The 26,184-nt window shown below is 36.4% G+C and overlaps 1 protein-coding gene across 1 annotated transcript; it reads left to right on the forward strand.

Moving 5' to 3' along the window:
• The first annotated feature begins 2,699 nt into the window (after positions 1-2,699).
• LOC139734655 (transmembrane protein 179B-like) lies at positions 2,700-18,267 on the forward strand. The gene is made up of 6 exons (XM_071645442.1): positions 2,700-2,973; positions 12,017-12,133; positions 13,617-13,690; positions 14,744-14,884; positions 15,601-15,676; positions 18,124-18,267. Exons 1-6 carry the CDS (start codon positions 2,872-2,874, stop codon positions 18,265-18,267), a joined length of 654 nt encoding a protein of 217 aa, XP_071501543.1. The 5' UTR covers positions 2,700-2,871.
• The last annotated feature ends 7,917 nt before the right edge of the window (positions 18,268-26,184 follow it).

Raw genomic sequence — 26,184 nt, forward strand, 5'->3', positions numbered from 1 at the left:
TTTACTTTTTGTACTTTTAGCTCAAGGGCGATAGGAATTGATGATGTGAACTTCTCACACCAACCAGGTCTGTTTAACAAGATAATCATAAGTGTCTTGATATCTATTTTAATAACTTAGCAACCGAGACCCTTGCCTTGAAGTCTTTCTGTTCTGTTATGACTACACTTGCATCAATTTGGTGCGAAGTTCTAAATTCTATATTTTTTTTGACATTTATTAATCTATTCTTTTTTAAATGTATTTATTTGTTAGCTTACGTAATGATAGATTTTTATTTATTTATCTATTTATTTTCTTACTTACTTATCTATTTATTCATTTATTTATTTATTTGTTCATTCATTCATTCTTTCATTTAATCTCTCTTTATTGTGTGTGGGGTATCTACTGGAGATTTTTCTTCCATGGTGACATCCAAATCTTCACAATCCCAAAACTTCCTTCTCTTTCTTCCGATTTCACTGAAACTGCAGCCATTCTGGGTGTGTTTTTTTAATGATTTTACACCTTTCATGTCATCCAGAAAGAAAGAGTCATCTTACGTTTTAGAATCCCTCTGCACTGTCCTGATAATATTGTGCGAAGTTATAAAGAAAACCTTAACTTGTTAACGCCGTACCAGAAATCGCGCGATATCCAACCATTCATTTACGTCATCATTTCCCAGCATGCCCCTTTTCACATCCTGGGACCTCTGACCCTCTCCCTCCCTGTTTGATGTCGTGACTTCATTTCCCCTTTTTCCCCTCTACGCAAAAGGGAAGAAAGTGGGAAAATCGTACACAGTGGCAGATAGTCAGAGTGGATGTGCTTGGGGAAACATTATGTTGTCACACTTAACCTACATAGATACTCAAAATTATTGTGTTGATATCGATAGCAGGTGCTTATTATAAAGCTCCGTCAATGTCCCTGAAATCCATTCGATTGTACATACAGTGGCGGTACTATACTGCTTTAAAAAGTCTCAGTAAGGTCTATTCAAATTCAATTGTTTGTTTATATCCTTTTATTTGTTCGTTTGTTTTGCTTTGCTATTTAGTCTGACTTCTTCGTCTTGTCATGTCTGACATTTATAAAGAGTGGCTATGACCTTGAGAAGTTCATCTAAATTGGGGTATATACTAGTACAAAAATTGATTAAAATAAATTATGAGAAACTGAAACTAATCATGTTCTAGTAAACCTTTCTCTGGTACTATGACAGAGTATCAGAAATATCACTCTCAGCAAAACTTTTAGCTATTTTCTTTTTTTCATCGGGGGTTTATCTTTAACTTCCAAGGAGACGTTCGAGGCCTCATGAAATTGGGACGTGTTTGTAATAGCACGTTTAGTGCTAACATCAACAACAACAATGATAATAATAACAATAGTAATGATAATAATAATAATAATAATAATAATAATAATAATAATAATAATAGTAATGATAATAATGATTATAATAACAACAATAGTAATGATGATTATAATAATAATAACAAACAAACAACTGAAAGTTGAAGGTTTTTGTGTCGTTTCAATTTGAGGACATTGCCTTGTGTTTAAGAATATCTTAATTGAATCACCATCATTATACCTCCTCGAAATCTCCCTCACCCCCCCCCCCCTTCCCCACCGCTTGCCCACAGTGCATTCTGTCGCCACAAACAATCACCAGAAAACGGAAATGAATGATCAGGCACACGACTTGCTCCTTGCCGTGATTCACTCGCCCCAAATTTGCGTCCGCTCTTCAAAACTTCCTTTTCTCCTTCACATTTTAGCCAAGACGGTCGGTGGCCATTTCATCGAGAAGTCGGTCTAGTTTCTACTTTTTTTTTTTCACGTAACCAATTAGCCGACTTGTGTATATTGTGATCAATTTTTGCAGCAACGTCCATGGATAACAACACGCAGGCTTTGTTCTGCAGAGAGTAGAAGATTTTTTATTTCATATATTTATTCATAATTCTTTTTTTTTCATTGCAATTCTTACATTTGTTGAGAAAAGCCTGTGAACGAAAGACTAAATCTCTTGCCTTTAGTTGTTGCTTTGGCAAGGGACGTTGACTGGGACACTGAGCAATAGTGTTATATCATTGGGAAGAGCGACCCTAAAACTTTCACTGGGTACCTCAACACTTATATAATAATTATGACTAAAGGAACTCGATTTGTTATCATGTTTTATATGAAATAAGTCTTTCTCAAACGCTTACGTTAATCCGTGGCATTGATTTGGGCGTCATCGGCTCGCCATCTCTCCCTTCCTGTTTTTGTTGTTTTTGTTCATGATTTTTCTCTCTTTCTATGCCCACATGTAGAAAGACATTCACCAAACTTGTGGATCTTATACAAGGACTATACCCATAGAACGAATATCGTTGTCACCCTCCGAAGCGGGCGTGTAGCAAATCCATATGAACCCACGCAGGAAAGTTCCGTGGGATATCGGCGAATATATCTGCACCTTGGGAACTCTCTTGTGTTGTGCTGTGAGCTGACACTTTTTTTCAATCGATCAAACCAATGTTTAAGCCGAAGGATATCTATCCAACTAATCAATCGAGCATTGTGACTATGCATACAATACTGATAAAGCTGTGATTACAGTCTTTCCATTGTTTTCTGGACGAAGTCTTCCGATTTCTGCGACTTGGCTTTGTTCCTGGAGACAGCCCCCTTGCGTGTGCTAACGGAGTGCAGTTTAGCTCTCGACGCGTCAAATACTTAGGAGTGCAAACTCGAATTTGCGCTCTAGCTTTTAGCTCAGTCGCAGTTCGCTGGGGAACTCCGTCACCGAAAGTTTGTGGCGTTTCGAACCCGCTAAGGACCAACAATTCTTTCTTTCGGGACGAGCAAGAAGCGAAAACATCAGACAAGATGGGCTGCATGTACATGGTTCAGATGATAATGGAGATAAGTCTCCTTCTTGTGGCATTTTTGGCTGGAATAACGGCCGCCATCGCTATCGGCATCGTGAGAGTAAGTATACCTCATAATTGACATATTGATACATTGAATATCCCTGCGTTGCTCTTTATGATATGACTGTGTCAAAGGGCTAAACACCAAGACAAATATAAAGTGAGAAAATCGAAAGAAATTTGTGCCTCGATTTAAATGAAGGCACAACGATAATAACAGGAGAAAAGAGGGAAGGGAGACGTGTTTATCCTGTAAGAAGCCATGTATCGAAGGCAGTTAATTCCATCATTGTTCAAAATGACTTTAGTCAGCAGCGTCTGAATGATATCTTTTCCGCAACAAACTGAAAATCATGGAAATAAGAAGAAATGAATGCTACAAAACGTTATGTCGATAACTATAAATGCTTATTCAGACGTCATGTACAAGAAAAATATATTGAATTTGGATATGGTTTGGGTTTGAGGGTTTCTGAAAGCCCCTCCTTGATATCCCCTCCTTTATATGCTAAGGCATGCGAGTGTGCTTGTGTGTTTGCGTGTGTGGGAGTATGTCTGATGATGAATGAAGATAGAGACAGAGAGAGCGACAGACAGACAGAAAGATAAAAAGAGAAAGAGAAAGGAAAGGGGTTACTTAATCAAAATGAGGAATGTGATTGATAAGTTTTTATTCCTATATTGCGATTCAAGACGGCCTCGATTTGAAACGTAGGTAAAGAAACAGATCGTGCATTCAGTTGGACACGCATTTTATTTTGATCATTGTATTTTTTGCACGTCAGTAAATATTACCAATAATTTTAGCTAATGAAACCAAAAGAATGTAACAAATATACAATGTACCCTGCAATAATGGTATATGAATTAAAGAAGTGCATTAATGCAAACATAATTGGGACCCTCCGCTGTGGAACGAAACCACCTCGCAGTGTGTTTCAAACAAACTTTCTATAAAAAGAAACGTAATCCAGAAAGAAGGAGAAATGATAATGAAGCAAAGCTGATTGTGATGACTAGGACAAACACGAAGAAGAAGAACAAGAGGAAGAAGAAGAAGAGAAAGAAGAAGAAGAAAAGAAAAAGAAGAACAGAAGAAGACCAATCTGAACGCCCATTTTGGCTTCACGATATAAGACTGTACGTCACTATATAACAGCAAGCAGGGGGGTACTATAGGGACAGGTACTTTCAATAAAGCGACCTCGCATCCGCGCCTCCCCCCCCCCCCCCCCCACCCCCGACCCATGTACGTCATGCGGTGTATGGTGTTGCTATGACACACTCTGCTCACATCAAACCTGTGACACGATTAATCAACTTCCTATAGTCTGGGTGTCGAATTCTGTTCCTTTCACTCTCTCCTGTATAGCGGCAGTGTAACTTAGGATTCATCTTTTTCATCTTATTATTTTGTTTGTTTGTCTTTTACGTAGCTTTTATTTTGGAAATAGAAAAGCTATTCCTAGCACGAATACATAAACAGCTACACTACCATTTTAGATACGCGTTTTTGTGGTGGTTTAGCGTTCGTTGTCACACAAAGTATTTGGCCTTTTATGTTGTTCGAACAGTATCATTTCAATGTATTAAACCTTAAAGAAAAGATTAACGGTGAAGTGGAAGAATCTCTTGTTATAACACTCTCATAGAACAACCATAATATGTTGATTCTTTTCTGATTCTTCCCGACTTCGTAACTACATTTATCTTTTCATACTTTTTTTGATATCTCGTACCTTAACATGCGTAAAATTCACACATAAAACAAAGCAGAGGAGAGATAGTATAAATATATACATATTTATAATATATATATATATATATATATATATATATATATATATATATACACATATATAGACCTAATTTTTGATAAATTGAAAAAACAAAATAAAGGGAAAAGAAAGAGAGCGAAAGAGAAAGTGAAAGAGAGGAGTGGATGTGCTTGGATATAGATTGATACTGAAGTGGACAATCATATTCCGCGGAGTTCCCTGATTCATAACGGCAAAAGAGAAATGGGGATGTGAGCGAAGTTGTTATTATGATGTTTTGATAATCTTGCACCTTATTTCGTGACGGCGAAATATTCCTGAGACACAGGGGGGCCCTCTTATATCCAGAGGCCACGTACATCGTCAAATTTTGGCATCCTTCCGTATAGGACTGGAGTAGCAGTGAGTCGATCCTAACCACCACTTCCGACTCATAAGTTTCACCTTTGCCCTTTCAAAAATCTTCTAGCATCGGGATTTCATTTTGATGCACACTGATAAGTCCGCATACGAAATATAGAGTATGTATTTTGCACAGTTATTAGCTTCCTTGTTTGGTGCGACATGTGGAAACATTTGCAGGTAGAATCTTCAAGTTATCGTTGGAATAATTTTTTTTATATCATACTGACACTGATGAACGAGAAATCAAATGTCAAATTTCTTCAAATCATGGAATTGAATTACGGTCACATAATAGATATAAGACCTCCATATAAATAGATAAATAAATGAATAAATACATACATATATATATATATATATATATATATACATTCGTGACATCTTAAAATGTTATTAAGTATTGTCTTGCGCAAAATTTACTCTTGAATAGGGTGAAGGTTTACGTTTTCTGATCATTCATTACATTTTCTTTCATCTTTCTTTATTGGTGTTTTTGTGATTTCTCGCTTGTTTATGAGATATTTTTAAACGATATATTCAGATAACGTTCATGGTCTCTTCTGCCGGAATACTATGCAGGACAAATATTCAAGTCTTTGGCACTGGATTACTCTTCATTTTGGAAACGTTTATTGAAATAGGGCCCTCTGGTAGAGCAGTGGCAACACTGAAGAGGCTACCCTGGGTAAAAAAGACCTTATTATTATTATGAATATATATTGTTCGTCGATTAAAAAAATGTCAAGAAAATATGATAAAAACCATACATTCTTGGTGAGAATACCTCAGTAAGAGTAAAATACCTTGTTTCAGTTGACTTTCCCTTTTAAAAACAATCATTTACAAACAATGCTTAGTCACTGAACTGAGGCCCTATTGGTAAATGCGATGTAAGGATGTTTTTGTTTTGTTTTTAATTTACAGATTACAAAATCGACAGTTGATTCTTTAATATTGATGCTCTAATATCAGGAGGCCCATTGTGCACAACATCTCGAACTAATTACTGGCAATTTTTTTTAACAGTATATCGCATTGTTACAATATGTGACCGTGCACCTCAAAACGAACATAAAGTCGCACACACTGATTTTGCGAGAGGGCTGAAATAATTAATGAAATGGGTCAACCTAGCCGAACTTAACTTTTTCATATTTTCTGAAAGAGCGGGTCTTCTTTTACATTATGCTAAAATTTGGTATCATAAAACTGGCAGGAAAGTGTGTTTTTTTAGCTGTTTATCTCGAACATTTTGGTAGAATAGTGTGATTAGGTGTGTCTTTAGAATCCCTTTTTCATTTCTGAAAAACCTTGTCCACACTCTTCACTTTCAACTCTAATAACTTTTGAAAGGATGGTGCCACTGCTTTGAAAGTTGGCATTTATTATGGACAGAATGTGTTAATGAGGCACGCTTAATTTCCGTTTAATCTGATAATCTCTTCATTGTTGTTACTCTGGTGGTTTACTTCCTGTTTTTTGTCCCATTCATCGCACAGCCAGCACAGTTTGGTAAAGATTAACCGCTTGAATAGATACTGTACTTCAGAGCCTCTTTTCTCAGTTCACACTTTACCTGAATTTGTGCTTTCTTTCCAATATTTAGATAGGTTAGAAGAGTCCATTTGATTTGAGTTATACATCATTTTAAAGCTTAAAGTCTGCTCTTTCAGAATATGGTCTTAACTAAAAATTCATGTCTGGCAACTTTTTGTTTGTTTTGAAGTGCAGAGTCACATATACTCTTAATTGAAATGTAAGGGGCCTTATCAAAACGAAGAGAGTATTAGTCTTTATGCCTTCTCAAGTCACAATGATAGCTATGTAAGCGAATGGATTTAAAACGGCATGAGAGCAACGAATCACAAAGCGAAACAATGTAAGGATTGAGGACGTGCTTGAAGTGTTTGGCAAAGGCACCGTGTTGTATTTATGATTCGACATGGGTATATTATCCGCCATCTTGGAGATAAAGATAAGGACATAAATGTAATTACCGGTGAAAATACTGTTTCCTCCCAAATAGGGATATTCCCTTTATCAGAAGCTGGAACACGCATGTTGATAAATAGTATTGGATTTATGATACATGTACAACATAAATATTGACCTTGACAATGATTTTTCTTTTTACGACAAATTAGATATTTGAATTTAACATCTGGATATCTATAGAAAGCTCATTTCAGCAGCCGTGTGGGCTTAATACGAACAGTCACGTTTCCATGACTTTGTTTTGAAAATGTCAAAGTTTCTACATTATTCTGATAGTGCGAGCTTGCAAGTGCAGGTTATGTCAAACTTTAAAAACGCAGAAAGGTATGCAAGTAAAAGAAAACTTTACGCTGTGAGGGCATGTGTCCATGGGGAAAGAGTACAATATTATGCAACAACACATATAACTTGTCAATATAATTATTCAACTGTCCTAATAACATGGATCGTCAGAACATGAATTGATGAGGTGTTTATCGATATCATCTTTGTAGAAGCTACAATTAAGAAAACAGACTTTGTCTTATCTCATTCTTATTTCAATGGATAATTCTCCTTTGTATTTATAGGGCGGAAGGCATGGGGAACTGTCCGCCCTCGAGTTTTGCACGTTTCCCCTGCAGTAGATTTAAGGGAGCTCCACCCAAATAATTCTTACCTTTGACCTTAAAGCTTCACCCGATCCTGAATCAAATCTCTCTTCTGTTTTCCCTCCCGTCTGCCTCCTTCTTTTATTTTTCTTAATCTTTCTCTCTCTCTCTCTTTCTCTCTCCCTCTCTCTCTCTCTCTCTCTACTTTCTCATTCCGGCGTTTTTTAAAGTGAAATGACGAACGGATATATACAGAGCTGCACAGTTGAAGTTTTGTCAAAGCAGGACATGCACTCATGTAGAGCAAAGAGTATGATGGAGATACGTTTTGCATAAATTCAGATATCGATTTTAACCGCACATTTTTACGCAACTCAAAACCATATGATTGTGTTATGATGATGTTTTATAAACATAATATTACCACTCCTTGTATTCTATATGTGAAATTATCTTCTGTAAAGCAGATCCTCATATGGAAGACCAGAAGTGACAGTGATTGTGATATTGGGGAAAAAGATAAGCTTTGGATTCCTATAACTTGCGTATGTTATGTCCAATTCCAATAAAACTTCTGCCGTAAGAGAGTTGGTAGGCCCTTTTCAGGGCCACATACATACCCAAGAAAGAATAAGGTGGTGCACCGTAAAGCCTTCTACCACCCACGGAAACCTTCAGAGAATTAAACCTCTACCGTTACGTTTGTTCAGTCTTATTCCATTTATTCGAGTCAACTTTAACATGGCATGCCATTCATTTCACTTTAAGCGCACCATTTCACCATCGTGCGTCCCGAGATAGCGTCTCTCTGCACAGCCCCATGATCCGTGACTCAGGCGAACGAGGGTAGAAACTAAATGCAGTAACACATGATGCACCTTCACCTGGCTCGGATTCATGATTTGACGGGCTTAGATATGCGATGATCTCCCCATAGAATCATCAGATCAGACCCGCATTCCAAAGATTCGTGAATCCCCCCCCCCCTCTAATTAGGGAAAACTACGAAAGAAATTATAGTAGAATGAGTTTAAACTCTATGCCCGTTACCCATGGTTTAATGATTATGATTATCTTAACCTTATAGAGCCATTGCACCCTTCGTGAATATTATCATAATCGCCATTGCTTCTGACGCCCTTGTTTAAAAAACAACAAAAACTATGTCAGTAATAAACCTGATCTTCAGATTGATTATAGAATAATAATGTTCCATCCATGGTGAAGTGAATTGTGATGATTATTTCTGTCTTAAAGTCTGATACGAAGTGCAATATACGTTCTGTATTATGTTCAACAAACTGTTGAATTGTCATTGACCATAACCTCTTAATTTCACAGTCTGACAGTGATGACAACAAGACATGAAGTATACCGCTACTTGTGAAACTACTATAATAACTAATGACAACTGCAAATCCACAACTTCCACAACAGTTTGTATGATGGCATTCTTGTTCTACCGCCTTTTCTTGTGTTTTGTTATCTGATTTTGTTATGTAGACGACTACTACCCCTCCCCCCCCCAAAAAAAAGATGAATAAATAAAAATAAACCTACCACAACTACAACTCAATCTACTTCCCCTGAAAAACAGACCTGGAATATACTTGAATTAGTTTTAAAAGGACTTCGAAATGCAGAAGAGCTCAGAAACGCTGAGAGTGTCAATGAAAGTAGAGATTTTAATGCTAAGACACATGCACATAATAATGTTCACGCATTTTAGAAGATAATTGATAGGCCTGCTCTGTAGATATCGGGAAGAACACTGGCAGAGTTGATAATTATGATTATAATTATACGTATTCATAAAATGATCGTACTGACGTATAAATGGTGGAGGATTAATCTCATTATATACCATTATGGCTTCAGTTGGGGTCTCCGTGATTTCCCCTTGACCGAAGGGAAGGATGTTAAGAGAAGCCAGTGAATGAGGTAGTGTACTGGTCAACGATGAATAAACTGGGCAGTGAGTGGTGATGAGGGAGGTGGTGGTGTGTGCATGGGTGGGGAAGTATATCTGGTACATAATTATCAAAAAAAAAAAAGAACACACACACACACACACGCACACACACACACCGAAAGCAGAACACAATGTACCGTTCATTCCCTCGCCGTATTGGCTAAGTAAATAAGAGATACATCATTTTTTCAATATTCAGTGAAATTACAGTTGTTTGAAATCAAGATAATTCAGGAAAATTGTCCATCACCCATTGAAGCGTATGTAGTTTAAGCTAATGTACTAACTACTTTTCAAGGAAACATGTGACGAAAAACTGAAAGCTCCCCCCCCCCAAAAAAAAAAGAAAGAAAGAAGACGCTCTTCAAGAGTGTTGTCACTCTGATGAAAGCTTTGCCTATAGTATCATATAGTTTATACGGAATGAAAATAAATTCACCTTTGTCCTTTTACTGTCCCATCTTTGAACTTTGTGTGGATAAAAGTCTGCAACATCATTTAGGCTGATAAAAAAAAATATTGACAGATAAACCTCCTTAGAGATAAAATGATATCGAAGTCTGGGCTAAGCACTACGGGTGACCACCTGCAGCTATGGAAAAATATCAGCAGGTGAAAATTCGTCTGGTTAACATTCTGTGAAATGCCGTTCATTGTAGCAGTTTCTTGAGAAATTTAGATTGTAAAAAGTGAAATGGTTATACAACGTCATCGGCAACCAGCCCCCGCAAACAGTCGACGCGTATGATATATGAAAAACATCTAACAAAACAAACTTTTGACACCCACAAAAAGGGACATTTAAAACTATGGAATTTTTATATCCCCGAAACATTTTACGCAACATTTAAGGGGATGGGAACATTAGTGACCATAAAACCTATCAATTGTCCTGATACAGTTCTAGATTCGCATTTCAGGAGGCAACCGTATGTGCAATTCTCTCAAAATTATTGCTCTGTAAATTCATCAGCGGCACACTCCAATGACATAATACAACTTCGTTGTGATCTATTACCACTGATTAATATGCCAAGTGTATAGCTTTTCAAAAGGGCATTGACATTATCTACAACAGGTTGACAGTAGCAAATAACAAATCTTCATTGCCGTTTATTGCCCAACATATACACGCTGACATTTACATTCACATGCACTTAGGTTTTATGCAGTGAAGGGTATGTTGTCAGTATACACACAGCGCATTGCAACTTGACACCTTAACAGACGGGAAATTGATTAATTAAGAATCCACTGCTCCCCATTTTCACCCGTCACTGTCACATGACGAAGAAAGTACCCAACGTCACAATGTAACTTTGTCAGAGAATGGTTTTTCCTGTTGCTATTATTACTTCCAGCCATGACGCATGAAGTACGTACCTACACAATGTACGTACCTACAATGTATGCCTTGCATGAGAAACAACCAGTCAAGTTTGTGTGTGTAAGGCCAGCGGGTAAAATGGTAGAGATATACAGTACAGATTTTCCAGTGCGGCAAATGTAGAATAAAACTTCAATGTTGATCTTTAATACTGTTGCCTAATAGCAGTACGACAAACTTGTTGTCTTAATTCTGTAGGAAAGAATGTGTAAATCGATTGCAGTGTCTTATCAGTTCAATCTGACGTCATGAGTAACATTACACTTTGCATTGTGATTCTCAAACGGGTGAGAAGACTCATTTCAAACGAATACAATTAAATCGTATATGCTCTGACTCTTTAATTCAGAAAGTCTTTGATCAAAATACTTGAAGTAGAAAAGCGGCAATTATTTCTTTTTATTTATTTGATCAATTGTAGGTCCTATTGCGGCCTTTCTACAATATTTACTCTTACGAGTTGATGCACACGATTTTTTTCCAGTACTCTTAGATGAAAACAGTCATGATCGTCATAAATCCCTAGAACATCTAATGAATAAGATTAATGCAAGTAATTCAATATAAGTACACTCTCACTCGACGTAAGACATCACTCTGTACAGATTCTTGACGCATCGATGACGTCTATGATATTATAATAGCGATGTTCTCGTAGTGATTATTGCGTCACTGACAGCAGCAACGTAACAAATACAAAGTGGAAAAGTGGAAAAGTGAAAGTGGAAAATACAAAATTGTTCATTCTTAAATCAGCAATGAAATATGTATATTATATATAGTGAAATAAAAAAGATAGATGTTGTTTGCAGCGTGGACATTACCTCATTTCAATTCAAAAATAATAATCATTTTGAATGTTAAGATAACCATTGTATTTGTTGTGTTTGCGTTATTATTGAATGAGACATAAAAATTTTTCTTTCTTTTTCTGTCTATTTCTTCACAATGTATCTTCTTCTACCGCTCATCAGGACGACTTTCGTGGCGACTGTCTCATCTATGCACAGGTCCAATACGACACACCCAACTCCTTTTCTGTGCACGCTAACGGAACTGCCCCAAAATGCGACTTCGCTCTCGCTGCACAGGTAAGTTAGCTTGAACTCCTGCATCCATCCATCTATCTATAAAAGTCTGTCAAACCTCTTATCTTTCTACCTATTTATCAATATGTCCATCTTACTATGTATCTATCTGTCTATCCTTTGCGCTATCTAACTATCTATATAAATTCTTTCTTTCCTTCTTTCTTTCTTTCTTTCTTTTTTTTTCTCTCTCTCTTTCCAGGGGCGGATCCAGGAAATCTGTAAATGGGGGGGGGGGGGGGGGGGGGGCGTGACTAATATTTCTGGTGCCACTTCCGGGTTTCATTTCATATTTTTTCTTTTTATTTCTTTTGTTTTTAACGAGAAATAAAGGGGGGGGGGCATGCGGCGGTTGCGCTCCCCTCTGGATCCGCCACTGCTTTCTATATCTATCTGTCACTTTTTCTCTCTCCGTAGTTACATGATAATACTGTATACCCTAATCAAACCATGCACTGATATATTTATACATAAAGTGGATCATTCATATTAAAAATGTAAGAATTCCCAAAGAAGAAGTAATGAATCACCATAAAGCTATGACATCAGGCGTCCCACGTTTTTGTTTTGTTTTGTTTTGTTTGTATTTTTGCTGAGATGCACAATGTTTCAATTTTATGTACTTATATTGCTTCATGATGTGTGTTAATTTTGATAAAGGGCAAGTGGTTGTTTTTTTTTGTTTTTTTTTTTTTACATAGAGATTTCTGTTACCAACGTCTTGTGCCTGATAAAGTGCTGTAAACATTATCAAGCGACTATTTCTTAGCAGTATAAGATAAGTACAATCTCAGCTTTATGTATAGTTTACATGGTAGACTCCTGCATAAGTTGCTTGCATTGGTGAGCCAGTGTCCGGGCAAGCTGCCAGTAAGTGCCTTGGTGTGGGTCTATCGCTGGAATATTAAAGGGAGGGGGTGGCGTGACAGGGTGGGAATTCATCACATCACGCGTGATGACGAAATCGCTTAATTTTTTTTTTCAGCTGAGATCACAAAATCATGATCTTCCCAGAATGGCAACTATCCGACATAAGAGTTTGGACGACAGAAATACTGACCGTGCATGATTTAAAAACGATTTTCCTTCTGTAGTTGAAAAACCCCAAACATGAGGTAGCCCCAAAGTAGGCACACTCTACACAAACACAGTGTACATTTTTGTAAACTATTGATTACTGAGGCGATTTCACTGACAGCATGTTTTTATACATTGGGCCTTTGTTTCCTCTAAAGCACGTTATTAAGTTCATTGCCAGGATTATTGGTAATCTTTGAGTTTTTTTGACAAAAAGAGACTTACGTACCATAATGTCGATATGTGGTGAATTAGCGTCTGCCATTATTGCTGGTCTGTTTTTATTGCCCTTGTTGTTTTTACCGTTTGTGCTGTTGCTGAAATAAAGATTACAGTGCGCGTCTTTGAAAACCGGCATGATCCATTTGGAAATCGTAACAATATCCGCAATGCCTCGTTTACATTTCAGGTCATCATTTCACTGCTGGGATTTCTGTACGCCCTCTACAAAATCATTGTCTTCTTTACGCGGAGATTTGACATGTAAGTATCCGGGGACTTAATATGGGCTGGACCAGCGGCTGGCTTCGAGGCTGGCTGGCACTAAACCAAGCTAAAGAACGGTGCCAAAAGCCATGAACATTGTGCCTCATATGGGAAAAGAGAGAAATTCCTACAGCTGAGCACGCGAGGGATCGAATTATAGAAGGATGACCTTTTTGAAAGACAGAACTTATTCTTGTTTAACTTAAGCCCCCTACATTATACACAGAAAGTTCTGTGTAAAGTTGGCTTTTCTGAGATTTTTTTTCGATGTTAAGTTTGGAACAAAATTTCAACTGATTTGGCTGTGAACAAGAATGCAATCGGTGTCTATTTTTTTTTCTTTTTTCTTGCTTTTTTTGCTGGTTTTAATTGTTGTTTCCCCCTACATTTGTTGCTTGTTTTTAGGGGGATGAAAAACGTTAGACATGCACAATCTACATCATAACAGAAATTTAGGGACACCATTTTTACATATTCAGAAAATGTGTGACGCATGAGGTTCACAGTCTCTCGGAGAGCATGAACATTCTACGGACTATTTTGTTTAACATCTCAATTGTTATCCTACCATATGATTTTAGGTCTGAGTATTCAAAGGGATATGTTTTCGTCTTCTTCGCCGTACTATGTATATCTTTAAACTTCAGAATATTTCTTTTTTTTTCTGAACTGCAGAATGCTTTTTTTGTGGTATTTCTTTTTCCTCTTATCAATGATATATCCATAAATCTAATCTATCACATTTTGCAATGTTGACATATATTCACCTACATCCTATGTGAAAAAAAAAAGATTTAAACGTTTTGTTAGAGATGGAAAAATAAATGAATGAATGAAAGAAAAAACACCTAACGAGTCCTCCTTCTTTTCCTTCTCTTTTCATCTTCGCTCTCTTCTTTATAATCGTCTTCTCCTGCTCCTAACTCTTCATCTTCTTCTATTTCCCCATCTTCCCCATCGTCATCTTCTTCCGCATCCTTAACTCTCCTCCTCCTCCTCCTCCTCCTCCTCCTCATCCTCATCCTCCACCACCACCACCTCCTCCTCCAGCCCTGCTCTTCGTCTGATCATCCTCCCGGTCTACTGTATCATGTGCTTCATCTCTCTGATCGAGGCCTGCCTGGTGACAGTGGGCTTCACCTTCTTCTGCAAGCAGCTGACCCAGACACCGATCAGGAGCATCGAGGTTGAGTAAGTCAAGAGGGGGCAATTCCGCTCCATCTTGAAGGGGTAAAAGAAACACAAGTTAAAGACCAGAAGGAGGAACATTGGGAACAAGACAAACATAAAAAAGAATGGGAAATTGTGTTTTTTTTTTTACAATTTTTTTTTTGTCGTGAATTACAAAATGAAGGATTGTTAGATTCGTTTTGTTCTTAATGCTTATCAGAACCATTTTCTCACCTCTCGGAAAAGGAGTCAAAAATAATCACAAGCAGCAAACTCATTATATGCAACAGATCTTATACAGGTCACAGCATCTTTCAATTCATAATCGTTACGATTGAATCGGAAACGAAAAAAGTATGCTTAGATAGACAGCATGAGTAAAACTCAAACGAAAGTAAGAGACATGGGGGGGGGGGAGGCGGGGAATAGACAAACAGATAGAGATGGTGAAAAGAAATAAGTAGACGTAAATGGAGTTAGATGATTAACAGAATGAAAACAAAGTTAATGCAAAAAGAAGGCAGAAAATATATTATAAACATTATGAATATATACTGCTTGGATATATATAGAGAGAAAGATGGAATGCGGAGGAAGTGGGAGAGAGAGAGAGAGACAGACATAAATGAAGGAGAGAAATGCCCAGCCACACAGATGTAGATAGACGGATAGACAGAAAAATATAGTTTCTTTTGTATCTTATTCTTATACCGTCATTGGTTCTCTCCTGCTATTAGATGCAGCCGATTCCAGAATGCACAGTGGAACGTGTATCAAGGGAAAAACTTCTACGTGAGGCTCAACCTAGCATGCGTAAGTTACACAAAACGTGGACACATGAATGGACAAAGTGATTATGGCTAATAAAGAAACCAACAATACATCTCATATCATTAGAAGAATGCGGGAATATAGGTACTAGTCTATGAACTAGACTCTAGTTTACTAAATCTCATCTTCATTGGTTTTCATAAATTCCTATACGCAGTTAAGATATCGCACATGAGGATCATTCATTATTAATTTTTATTATGAAGATTTTCTAAACTCTTGAATAATTTTATTTATTGTAAAAAGTTTGTGGTCAGGGACATTGACTAAAATACTTTAACATAAAAAAGAGTCTTAACAAAAAAAAAAATGTCAACGAAAATAAAAATGACTATGTATGAAATTGAACATTGCTATAGCGTTATCTCGGAATGACACTCATCCTGCACCAAACATGATTATCGTAGTTCGTAATTTCATACGGGTCCATTTTTTTTTTGTTTGACGGCTAGCGGCTTACCAAATTTTTAAAGAGACGCGTGGTGTTCACGTGGCATTTGCTGTGTTCGCCGACCCCCTGCTCAATGTGTCGATCATTTTACAACACCATGGTCATTATGCTGGTTTATTACCCCCAGTAAGTGAAGATTACGAGCTTTACACAGAGTAAACATTTCAGTGATATTCCTTAGCTCCGTGATGCCCATTTAGGGCCAGGATTCATCAATTAATATTGCGATAAGTGAATATCAGATGAATATCAAACAAAGAATCGTGGATAAACACCTTAATGCAAACGGGTGCAGGCACGTACGAGGTAACGAATGGACGACATCATGTCGGTAAAGTATGAGAAGACTGTCATTAAGGTTTTTGCCCCATATTTCAAGGACTAAAAACACAATGATTGAACATTGTGATATAGTAAAATGATAGACTGTCTTCACTGTATAAAATGCAACAAGGCAAATACAGGCAATTGAAAACTACCTTTTAAGGGGTTAATGAAAATCTATATACTGATTTTTTTTCTAATGGAATTTTATCACATTTAGAGGTATGAATAAGCCTGTATATATGTATAATCAACTAACTTATTTCTGTCTCCTTTATATATGAATACGTATCAAGTTTGTTTGCATTCATTCTGCTTCTTAAGTAAACATAAAAATGATAACAATTCCATTGTTAAGTAGTAAGCACGACATCTAATAAATACATAAAGGAGCAATACAAAAGTAAATGTAACACTTATACAGCATAATTTTATTCAATATAAATCATATAATTTGGAAATGTATGAATTGTATGATTTATAACAGGCAGTACACTTGATTCATCAAGAAAGCAGGAGAAAGTCAGCATTTGAAGCATAGATTGAAGGGGCTGACTCCCTCATGGGAAATTCAGCTCAGGCATGTCAGGTTTGCCTCTAACAAAGGAACGATATGAATGCATATCATGCACATTATTAAAAATAATTATATCTATATTTTATAAATATGTATATAAAAACACACAAGTGCACACACACGTGTATGAATTATATAGATATTTATAAGACTGAGGGATTTTGTTTGTTCTTTTTTTTTTGTTCTGAGGGTGGGCACAAAGCGCTCAATGCTTAGCCATTACCTGTGAATATGACTGCTTATTGTCCGCATAATATATAAATAGATATATATATATATATATATATATATATATGTATATATACCTATATATATATATATATATATATATATATATATATATTCATATATATATATATATATATATATATATATATATATCCCTGCATCACAAAACCAGCAGACGTCGATTTTAATTTAAGAACAGATTCTGAAAGAGCAGACATTAAAGCGAATGGACTCTTCGAACCTATCTGAATAATTAGAAAGAAAGCACACATGCTGCAAAAGTGTGTACTGAGAAAAGAGGCTCTGAAGTGAAAGGTCTATTCAAGCGCTTAATCTTCTACCGAGCTGTGCCCTACGCAACGTTTGGGACAAAAAAAAAGAAGAAGAAGTAAACGTCTTTTCAAGAAGAATGAAGAAATTACCAGATTAAGCTGATATTGATTATGGTCTATCAACACATTCTATCCATGACCATTACAAATTTTCAAAGGAGTAGCATTATCCTTTGAAAAGTTATTCGAGTTGAAAATGAAGAGTGTGTAAAGAGTTTCTAAGATTATTAATGAAAAAGGGACTCTAAGACACACCTAATCACACATAAAAGCGTCCTAGAAAAAAACTTCTAAAAACCCTTTTTTGTTGTTCGTTCTATGATCCCAAACTCTACACTAATTAGAGGAAGTATTGCTCTTTCGGAAAATATGAAAAACTCAAGATTGACAAGGTTTGACAGTTTCACCTATTTTGAGTGTCCGCACAAAATCAGCGAGTGCAACTTTATGTTGGTTCTGTGATGCTCGGTCACATGATGACATATTATTTTTCGTTTTTCGACCTGTCTTGTGTCAGATTGGATCCTGGATCTCCTTTGCCTGCTGGTTGATCCTGGTCCCAATGTCCATCATGGTCTTCGTCATGGACCGACGCGGGACCGCTCCCAAGCCCAAAGAGGACCCGATCAGCATGCCCAATGCCGAAAACCAAGACCCATAGATCCAGATAGACGTGCACACGTACGTATACGTACATGTCTGACATCATCCCACCATACCTGGCTTTTCGGCAAGGAGCGTCGGCTGGTACCTTGCCTCTCATCTCGATTAAATAACAGGGAGCTTTAGATTCGCACGCGGACGTTTGAGACGACAATTGCGTTGGACGTTCTCCTCTCTCCCAGCGTCATGTTGAAAAGTAGATTTAGATTACGCAAGGACGCAACCTATAAGATATAAAATGGCGCCAAATATGATCTGTGCATCAATTAAGCTGACGTAAAATTAGTGCAGAACGCGTATGCTTTACGGTGAAAACTCAGACGACGTGAGCTATAAATAGATCGCTTAATGATAAGCAATTTGCGCATGCTCAGAACATTTTTTTTTCTTTTGAACGTCTGCGTCGCGAAAATCTAAAGCTCCCTATTAGTAGACTTGCTGACAGTCCTGCTAGGAGTTGATCAAACTACTCAGTAGTTGTCTAGTATTGACCATAAATAGATTGATGAAACGATTGAATTTTTCTCAACAAGATATCATTCATGCCATGGCGTCATCGCACTTTGTCCATCAAAAATTCCACCACTAACCTGAGAGAGCATGCAATTCTGTTTCATTAAAAATACAATTCGTTCTATCGAAAGTCTCACATAGGCACTACATTCTGTCTACATCGGTTACATATTCACACACACACAAAAAAAAACACAAAAAAACAAAACTATTAGAGTGGACCACAAGCATGACAAAATTGGCTAGGCCTATTATATCTCTGTGTATAATTTGCAACGAGTCCTGATTCATATCTATAGGAAGCATGTCCATTTAGCACTTAACACTAAACATTTTATTGTGACGTCATAATGATAATCTATCGACGAGGTCTGTAATTCTGTGGACATTTTTTTTTTCGAAAATTGAAATACATGTATTTATGCGTTCAATAGAGCTTAACTGCAATGCAGAAAAGATATCTATTATGAGCGTTTGTTTTGAATAGTGATAAACATGTTTTTCTTGTGTTATCACGACCCGAAAAAAAAAAAAAACTAAGCAAAAACTGCGTCTACCAGTTGAGAGCTGGAGTGAACTAGACCACAACATGTAGACGGGTTGCCTCGTGGTCAATATGATAACATCAAGCGAAATTCAGAATTGTCACTTGATAGCTGCAGCAATTAATATCCATTAATTACATCTTGTTCACATCTCGTTCGTTTGAAAGCATACTTTTCTGTCACGTCTAGAGGGTGACTATTGTAAGCGCTAGAAAAATTTTCCTTTGTAGGTAGAGAAATGGTTAGGGAATACTAAGCAAAAACAAACTGTTATCGTTAAATATTACTTAGAAATGTGATATTCAGGTGATGAATAGATGGGATATGAGGACAGCAAAGCTTCAATGATTATCCATAGTCAAATTTCAAGCAACATTTTTTTTTTCAATAAGCCGACAGAAGAAGAGAAGTGTGTCAGAGGGCTAAAGACCAGAGAAAACAGCTTGTACAAATTTCAATGCTTGATATTGATAGGTATGTAATTCTCAGTGACAGTAAAGTCGAAAATTTAAATAGCTTAATATCTTCCCAAACAGACGACTTTATTAGTATGTCTAATCTTAAAATATCTGCAGAAAGCTCCATAGTATAAGGTTTAAGACCAGAGAAAACGTTTTGTACAAATTTAGATACTCAGTATTGACTAAAGTATATTATCATTCTCGGTAAAAATAAAGTCGAAAATATAAATAGCTTCAGTGTCCCAAACAGATTACTTCATTAGTATGTCTAATTGTAAAATATCTGCACAAAGTTTCATAGTGAAAGGTACACATATATATATATATAACATGTATACATTTATATATATATATATATATATATATATATATATATATATATATATATATATATAATATACGTGCATACATGATTGTAAATGATGGTCTAACACAGAATCAGACTACTCTGGACTGTCATATAAATCATTCCGAGAGATATTCTAACATCTCTGTAAACTTGGTACGGGCCTTGATGGGCTTCTATTAGCTATCGATTAATAAAAAGATTAATCTTAATCACGGAATGTTGTTGCCTTATACCAAGCTTTTCTTTGACTAACTTTGTTGATTAGAGTAACACATAATCTGATATCTGGATATGATGAATTTTATATAGGTTTTGTTAATGAATATTACCTGTACATGTGTAAAAATGTGTTATATGTATTTTATTTTCCATTGTACAGTAGAAGTGTATCCCTCCATACTTACTTACATTATATCAGACTGCAACATGACAGGGTGCCTTAATTTTGTAAATCGTTATGTATTGAGTTATATCCATGAGCATGACGGCAAAAAAAAAAAAAAATGCGAAGTCACTGTGAACATGAAGAATATTTGGCTTTGCAGGGCTTCTTTTCCAGTGTGGAAGCAGGCAACTGGAAAAAAAAAATTCTAGTGATAGATCTACTTTGTGTACGTGACACATGCAATATAAGTAATTAATTTGCACAAGAAAGAAACAAGATGTTATAAGTGTTTGTACAGACATCGATGTGGGACCAATAATTTGTTTTTGCTTGTTTAGTTAACTCTTCATGCTGGAGAAATTAATATATTAATACTTATGTGATAAACGATACAGGAGGCATAAAATTACATCAAAGAAACAGAAATAAAAGTACATAGATTTTCACAACCTATGGTGCAATTGCACACGTACAAAGTATTGATTTAGTGTGTCTATCCGTGCCCAAAATTGTAGAAACAAAAGTAATTGTAAAAACAAAAAACAAAATCAAATCAAAGAGAAATGAAGATATGCCTAATATAATGAAGAACGGACTCGATATGAAATAAGCGTTTATAGCATTTAGTATTTTTCCACAAGCTGTAAGTGCAAAAAAAAATCTACAAAATTCATTTCTGATTTTTGTAAGTGATAACATTTCATCCGTGTCATATCACTACGATCAAAAATAGGCCTATAATATCCCAGTTGGGTTGAAAGACCGCCGTAAATCTTTTATGTAGTTAATGCAAATGCATCCTAGTTGTGTAGAATCGTAACGCTACAACTGTAAACATATTACATATTTTAATGTATCTCTAATAATGAAATAATGTTGGCCAGTGAATCCCGTGTATCAAAAATTGCTATTGTAATGTGTTTGAATGTCTGAAGAAATAAAGTTGCTAGCATACATTTTGAAATGTCTAACACTTGTCAAAAATGTCAACCTACAGTAGTAGTTTAATGGTTAATCAGGATTTGTTTGTTTTTTTGTTTGTTTCGAACATGACACAGTGATTTATATACATGTAATACTTCGATTCCGTTTTTAGTGCCGTTTAGTTTCGTTTTAGTGCATATATATTATGTATATATACCTGTATACACATATGTTTATGTGTGTGTGTGTGTGTGGTGCCTGTGTGTAATCCGTTATCGCGAGTAATTTTTGGAATTAACACGAAATATCAGTTATTTCATATTCTATAATAGGTATCAGTGAGCTGCAGGGGGTAATCGGCACTTAACATACCACGCTAGTTATGAGCTTTTGAGTGAAAACAGATTCTCCATGTTCTCGGTAAAGAAAGACACACACGCACATACACCCACACACACACACACACACACGTATTATATATATATATATATATATATATATATATATATATATATATATACAATCATTTGTATATAATGTTCTTGTGGGCCTTTTTCGGTTTCAGGCAATATGAATATATATATATATATATATATATATATATATATATATATATATATATGATTCGCACTGTCATCCCTGATGAAGAGGAGGGATCCTCGAAAATTCGGATTATTCATTAAAATCAAGATTGGCAATTAATGCATTCCCTGCATTCCTCTGTTGTGACATTATTATTGCTATATATATTTGTATATGTATAATTATTTCAAAAGAAACACTTTTTTTTAATATTATAACTTACTACCCCATGCAGGCTATCCCAAAATCATGGATAAGCAACTATATGGTATTATGTACAAAGTCTGATGACATATTAGAAACTCCAAGATAAGGATATTAGTAAGAAATCAGAAAATATCTATTGATAGATGTTTACTAAATAATTCTATAGATTTTTGTGTACACATTGTCCCTATAATAACAGCTGTTGCATATATTTGCAACAACAAAAAAATGATAATCGACACTTCATTTTGATTGGATGAACGCATTTAAAAGAAACCTATGTTACTGTAAAGAAAACAAATTAAAAGAATTCACTTTTTTGTATAAGTTTTATCAGTAAACAAAAATTTGTATAAAAGGTATATCAAAACAGATAACAAATGTCGACATTGCGGTGTAGATGAAGATAATCTACGTACGTTTTTTCAGTGTGAATTAAATAACTTCTACAATGCCAATTCTATATCTGCTAACTCCGGTGTATCTCTCTCTCCCTCCCTCTCTCTCTCTCTCTCTCTCTCCCTCTCCATGTGTTCTTCTTTCTTAGACACACTTGCATGATTAGAGTCTACACATAGACGTGTATAGGTGTGCCAAAAGCTCAGAGCACGGCAACAATCACTGACAATAGGGTTATGATATGATTATTCATTTGTGAAAAAGTTTTTTTTTTCTTTTTTTTTTACTCCGAAATCCTACCCATATACCCGTGTCAGAATATGTCACCATGGCATTAGCATTATAGTCATTTGTGAGAACTGTTTGTTTTTTTCTTTCTGTGACATCTTAAGCCCGCCGCACACTATACAACTCACGACTATACGACCATAAGACCATAAGACCCAGTCGTACGACCTACCAACGCACACTATACGACCTGACCTTACGAGCAGGCATACGACTGTTCTATCAGTACAATTTACCAATGAGTATTAAAGCGCACGCAGTGCGCACTGCGTGCGCTTACATTTTACTGTATTGCGAATGACTGAAAGCCCACCGACCGGTCGAAGAAATTCAACATGTCAAATCTCTACGACTGGCGCTAAAGCCCGCCACACACTACACGACTCACGACTATACGACCTTAGGACCATATGACCCAGTCGTACGACCTGCCAACGCACACTATACGATCAGACCTTACGAGAGGCTTACGACTGTTCTGTCTTCAGTATATTTTACCAATGAGTATTAATGTGCAATGCGTGCGCTTGCATTTCACTGTATCTTGATTGGCTGAAAGCCCACGACTGGTCGTAGAAATTCAACATGTCAAATGTCTACGACTGGCGCTAAGACCCAGTCGTACGACTGGAAACTGGCAAGACTATGACGTCACACTTCCAGTCTTAATAGTCTGGTAGGAATGGGGGGTCCCCATGCACCCCCCGAACACATTTTTTTAACTTACTTTTTTGTAACCCTTAGGGTGTCTAGTTAATGATTTTTTTTGTTCCCAAGAAAAAATCGTGTCCCATGGGGGTCATTGGCGGCCATCTTGGCAGCCATCTTGGATTTTCAGGGAAAATCATTATCTTCCATAACTTTTGAACTACACAGCATAAAATTATAAATAAAGCATTTCTGCAGGGTAAACATGACACGAGGAATCGATTGCAATGGTTATTTACGTGATTAAAGCAAGTCTGAAACAAGAAAAGCCTAAAAATATGCACATTTTGATGTCATTTTCACCGAAAAATACCTAAATAGTTTAAATTTTGAATTACACAACATACAGGGACAGAAAACAGTAATTCAGAGTTAATATGGCATGAGGAATCGTTTGAGAGAGTTATTTACATGATTAAAGCAAGTTACATACAAGAAAAGTCCAAACATGTGAGGGAAACCAGTGTCCTTTACTCTAGAAATATTCCCAAGTAGTCTATATACATACATACATGACAATCTCAAATCTCCTATCATGAGTAAACTAACCTCTTTTTCTTAACAGTCTGGTAGGATTGGGGTTGGGGGTCCCGTGCACCCTCCTTTTTGTATCCCTTAGGGCGTCTATTTGATTCTTTTTGTCTCCAAGTGAAAATCGTGTCACATGGGGGTCATTGGCAGCCATCTTGGATTTGCGAGGAAAATCATTAATTTCTATAACTTTTGAAGTTTCCAACATACAAGGACAAATATATAATTCCTCCAGGGTAAATTTGGCACGAGGAATCGATTGACATTGTTATTTACATGATTAAAACAAATGATACATGAAAAATCCAAACATGCGAATAAAAAAACAGTGTTGTTAGCTCTGCCCAAATAGTCCATATACATACATGACAATTATACACCTCATATGATTGACTAACCACTAAAGTCTAGGAATGGGGGATCCTCATGCACCCTAAATTTTTGTATCGCTTATGGTGTCTATTTGATGATTTTTTTTTGTTTGTTTCCAAGTGAAAATCGTGTCGGGGGGGGGGGGGGAGTCATTGGCGGCCATTTTTGATTTGAGAGGAAAATCAGTAAATTCTGTGACTTTTGAATTTCACAACATACAGGGATAAATATAACATTTCCTTCAGGGTAACTGTGTCATGAGGAATCGATTGAGATGGTTATTTATATGATTAAAGCAAGTTTGATACAAAAAGTCCAAAATACGAAAAATTTGGTGTCATTTACACCGTAGAGTACCCAAAATCCGTATACATACATGACTAACTACTTCACAAAAGTGAATTGGCACTTTGTCTTTAGATCATAGCTCAAATATGGTGTTTTGTATATTAAAAAAAAAATATGCAACATTCAACTCCAAGCATTTTGACGCCTCACTTGTTGAAATCAAATGAAAAATGTAAGCACGATGGCAATTCATATGCAGATACCCCTAAAAAAGCAGATCGAAAGAGGTGAACATACAAATTTTGATCACAACATGTGATAGTGACTAATCGACAAAATTCAAACCTAAAATGTAATTGAACACTTTTTGTGTGCATCTTCTATTTCATATAATTTTGTATTTGAAGAGCTTGAGTAAGTGTATTTTCCTAAAGGAAATCACTGTACCAAAATGCTCTGTCGGTTTCACCAATTTAGGTGTCAGATTGTTATCATTAAACTTATTTAAGATTAAGTTAAAAATGGTTCATTCAAACGTATTTGTTTAAAGCCTTCCGGTCTGAAAATAAACATATGAAAATCACTTGCCAGTCAGAAATCCACTCTCTCTCTATGACTTTAATTTGTCTAACATATTCTTAATTCTCATCCTATGCAATTATACAAACCACAGATTCGGTAAGCGATAATAATGTTAGCTTTTGGTTTTACACTTCTGGTAATTTCCAGTCATCATCAAAACGATCATTGTAATCAATGTCTGGCTCCTCCTCTTCATCCTCCTCCGTCTACGGAGTAACTTTCTGGAGCAAGTCAATGAGGAAAGTGGGAAGGATAGGGCCACTTGACCACACCGGATCCATGATACCGAAGGCTGTCTTATGCCACCTTTGTCCAGGATTAAAGAGGTAGCGCACCAGAAGATTGGCTAGTCAGATCGCTTGAAGATGGCAAGGTGGTACCCATGGTTCACACATTGAAAGTGTGAAATAAGGTTGCCTCTGCCAGGTGGGAGCAAGGAGAAATCCACCTTGGATTTGGTCATCAGTTGCTCGCCCTCTCCCACCATCTGTTTCAGCATGATGCTGCGAACGCCATTCTCCCGGGCCTCGCTATACATTTTAGGCATGTGAATGCTTCAATGTCATCTGTCACCTCTGGCTCCACAGACTACCCATCACCAAGAATTGTGAGGAAAAAACACTCAACTTGGCATATTGTAAAGTCATATTCTAAGATTTTAGTAGTATTTGTTATGATATAATACTGAGCAACTTATTAGATTTCAGTAAAATACTTCTGAAATCATGAAATCAAACAACTCTCACCTGAATGCTATGTGGTATATGGGGTGGCTTTTGTA

This window comes from Diadema antillarum, unplaced genomic scaffold, assembly GCF_040938485.1.
Source record: "Diadema antillarum isolate AM-2024a unplaced genomic scaffold, OU_Dant_1.0 seq00000538_RagTag, whole genome shotgun sequence".
Classification (NCBI taxonomy): domain Eukaryota; kingdom Metazoa; phylum Echinodermata; class Echinoidea; order Diadematoida; family Diadematidae; genus Diadema; species Diadema antillarum.

Coding starts and splice junctions, on each gene's coding strand:
- LOC139734655 (XM_071645442.1), top strand. CDS start 2,872: ATGGGCTGCATGTACATGGTTCAGATGATAATGGAGATAAGTCTCCTT. Junction 2,974..12,016: donor TCGCTATCGGCATCGTGAGA/GTAAGTATACCT, acceptor ACCGCTCATCAG/GACGACTTTCGTGGCGACTG. Junction 14,885..15,600: donor ATCAGGAGCATCGAGGTTGA/GTAAGTCAAGAG, acceptor TCCTGCTATTAG/ATGCAGCCGATTCCAGAATG.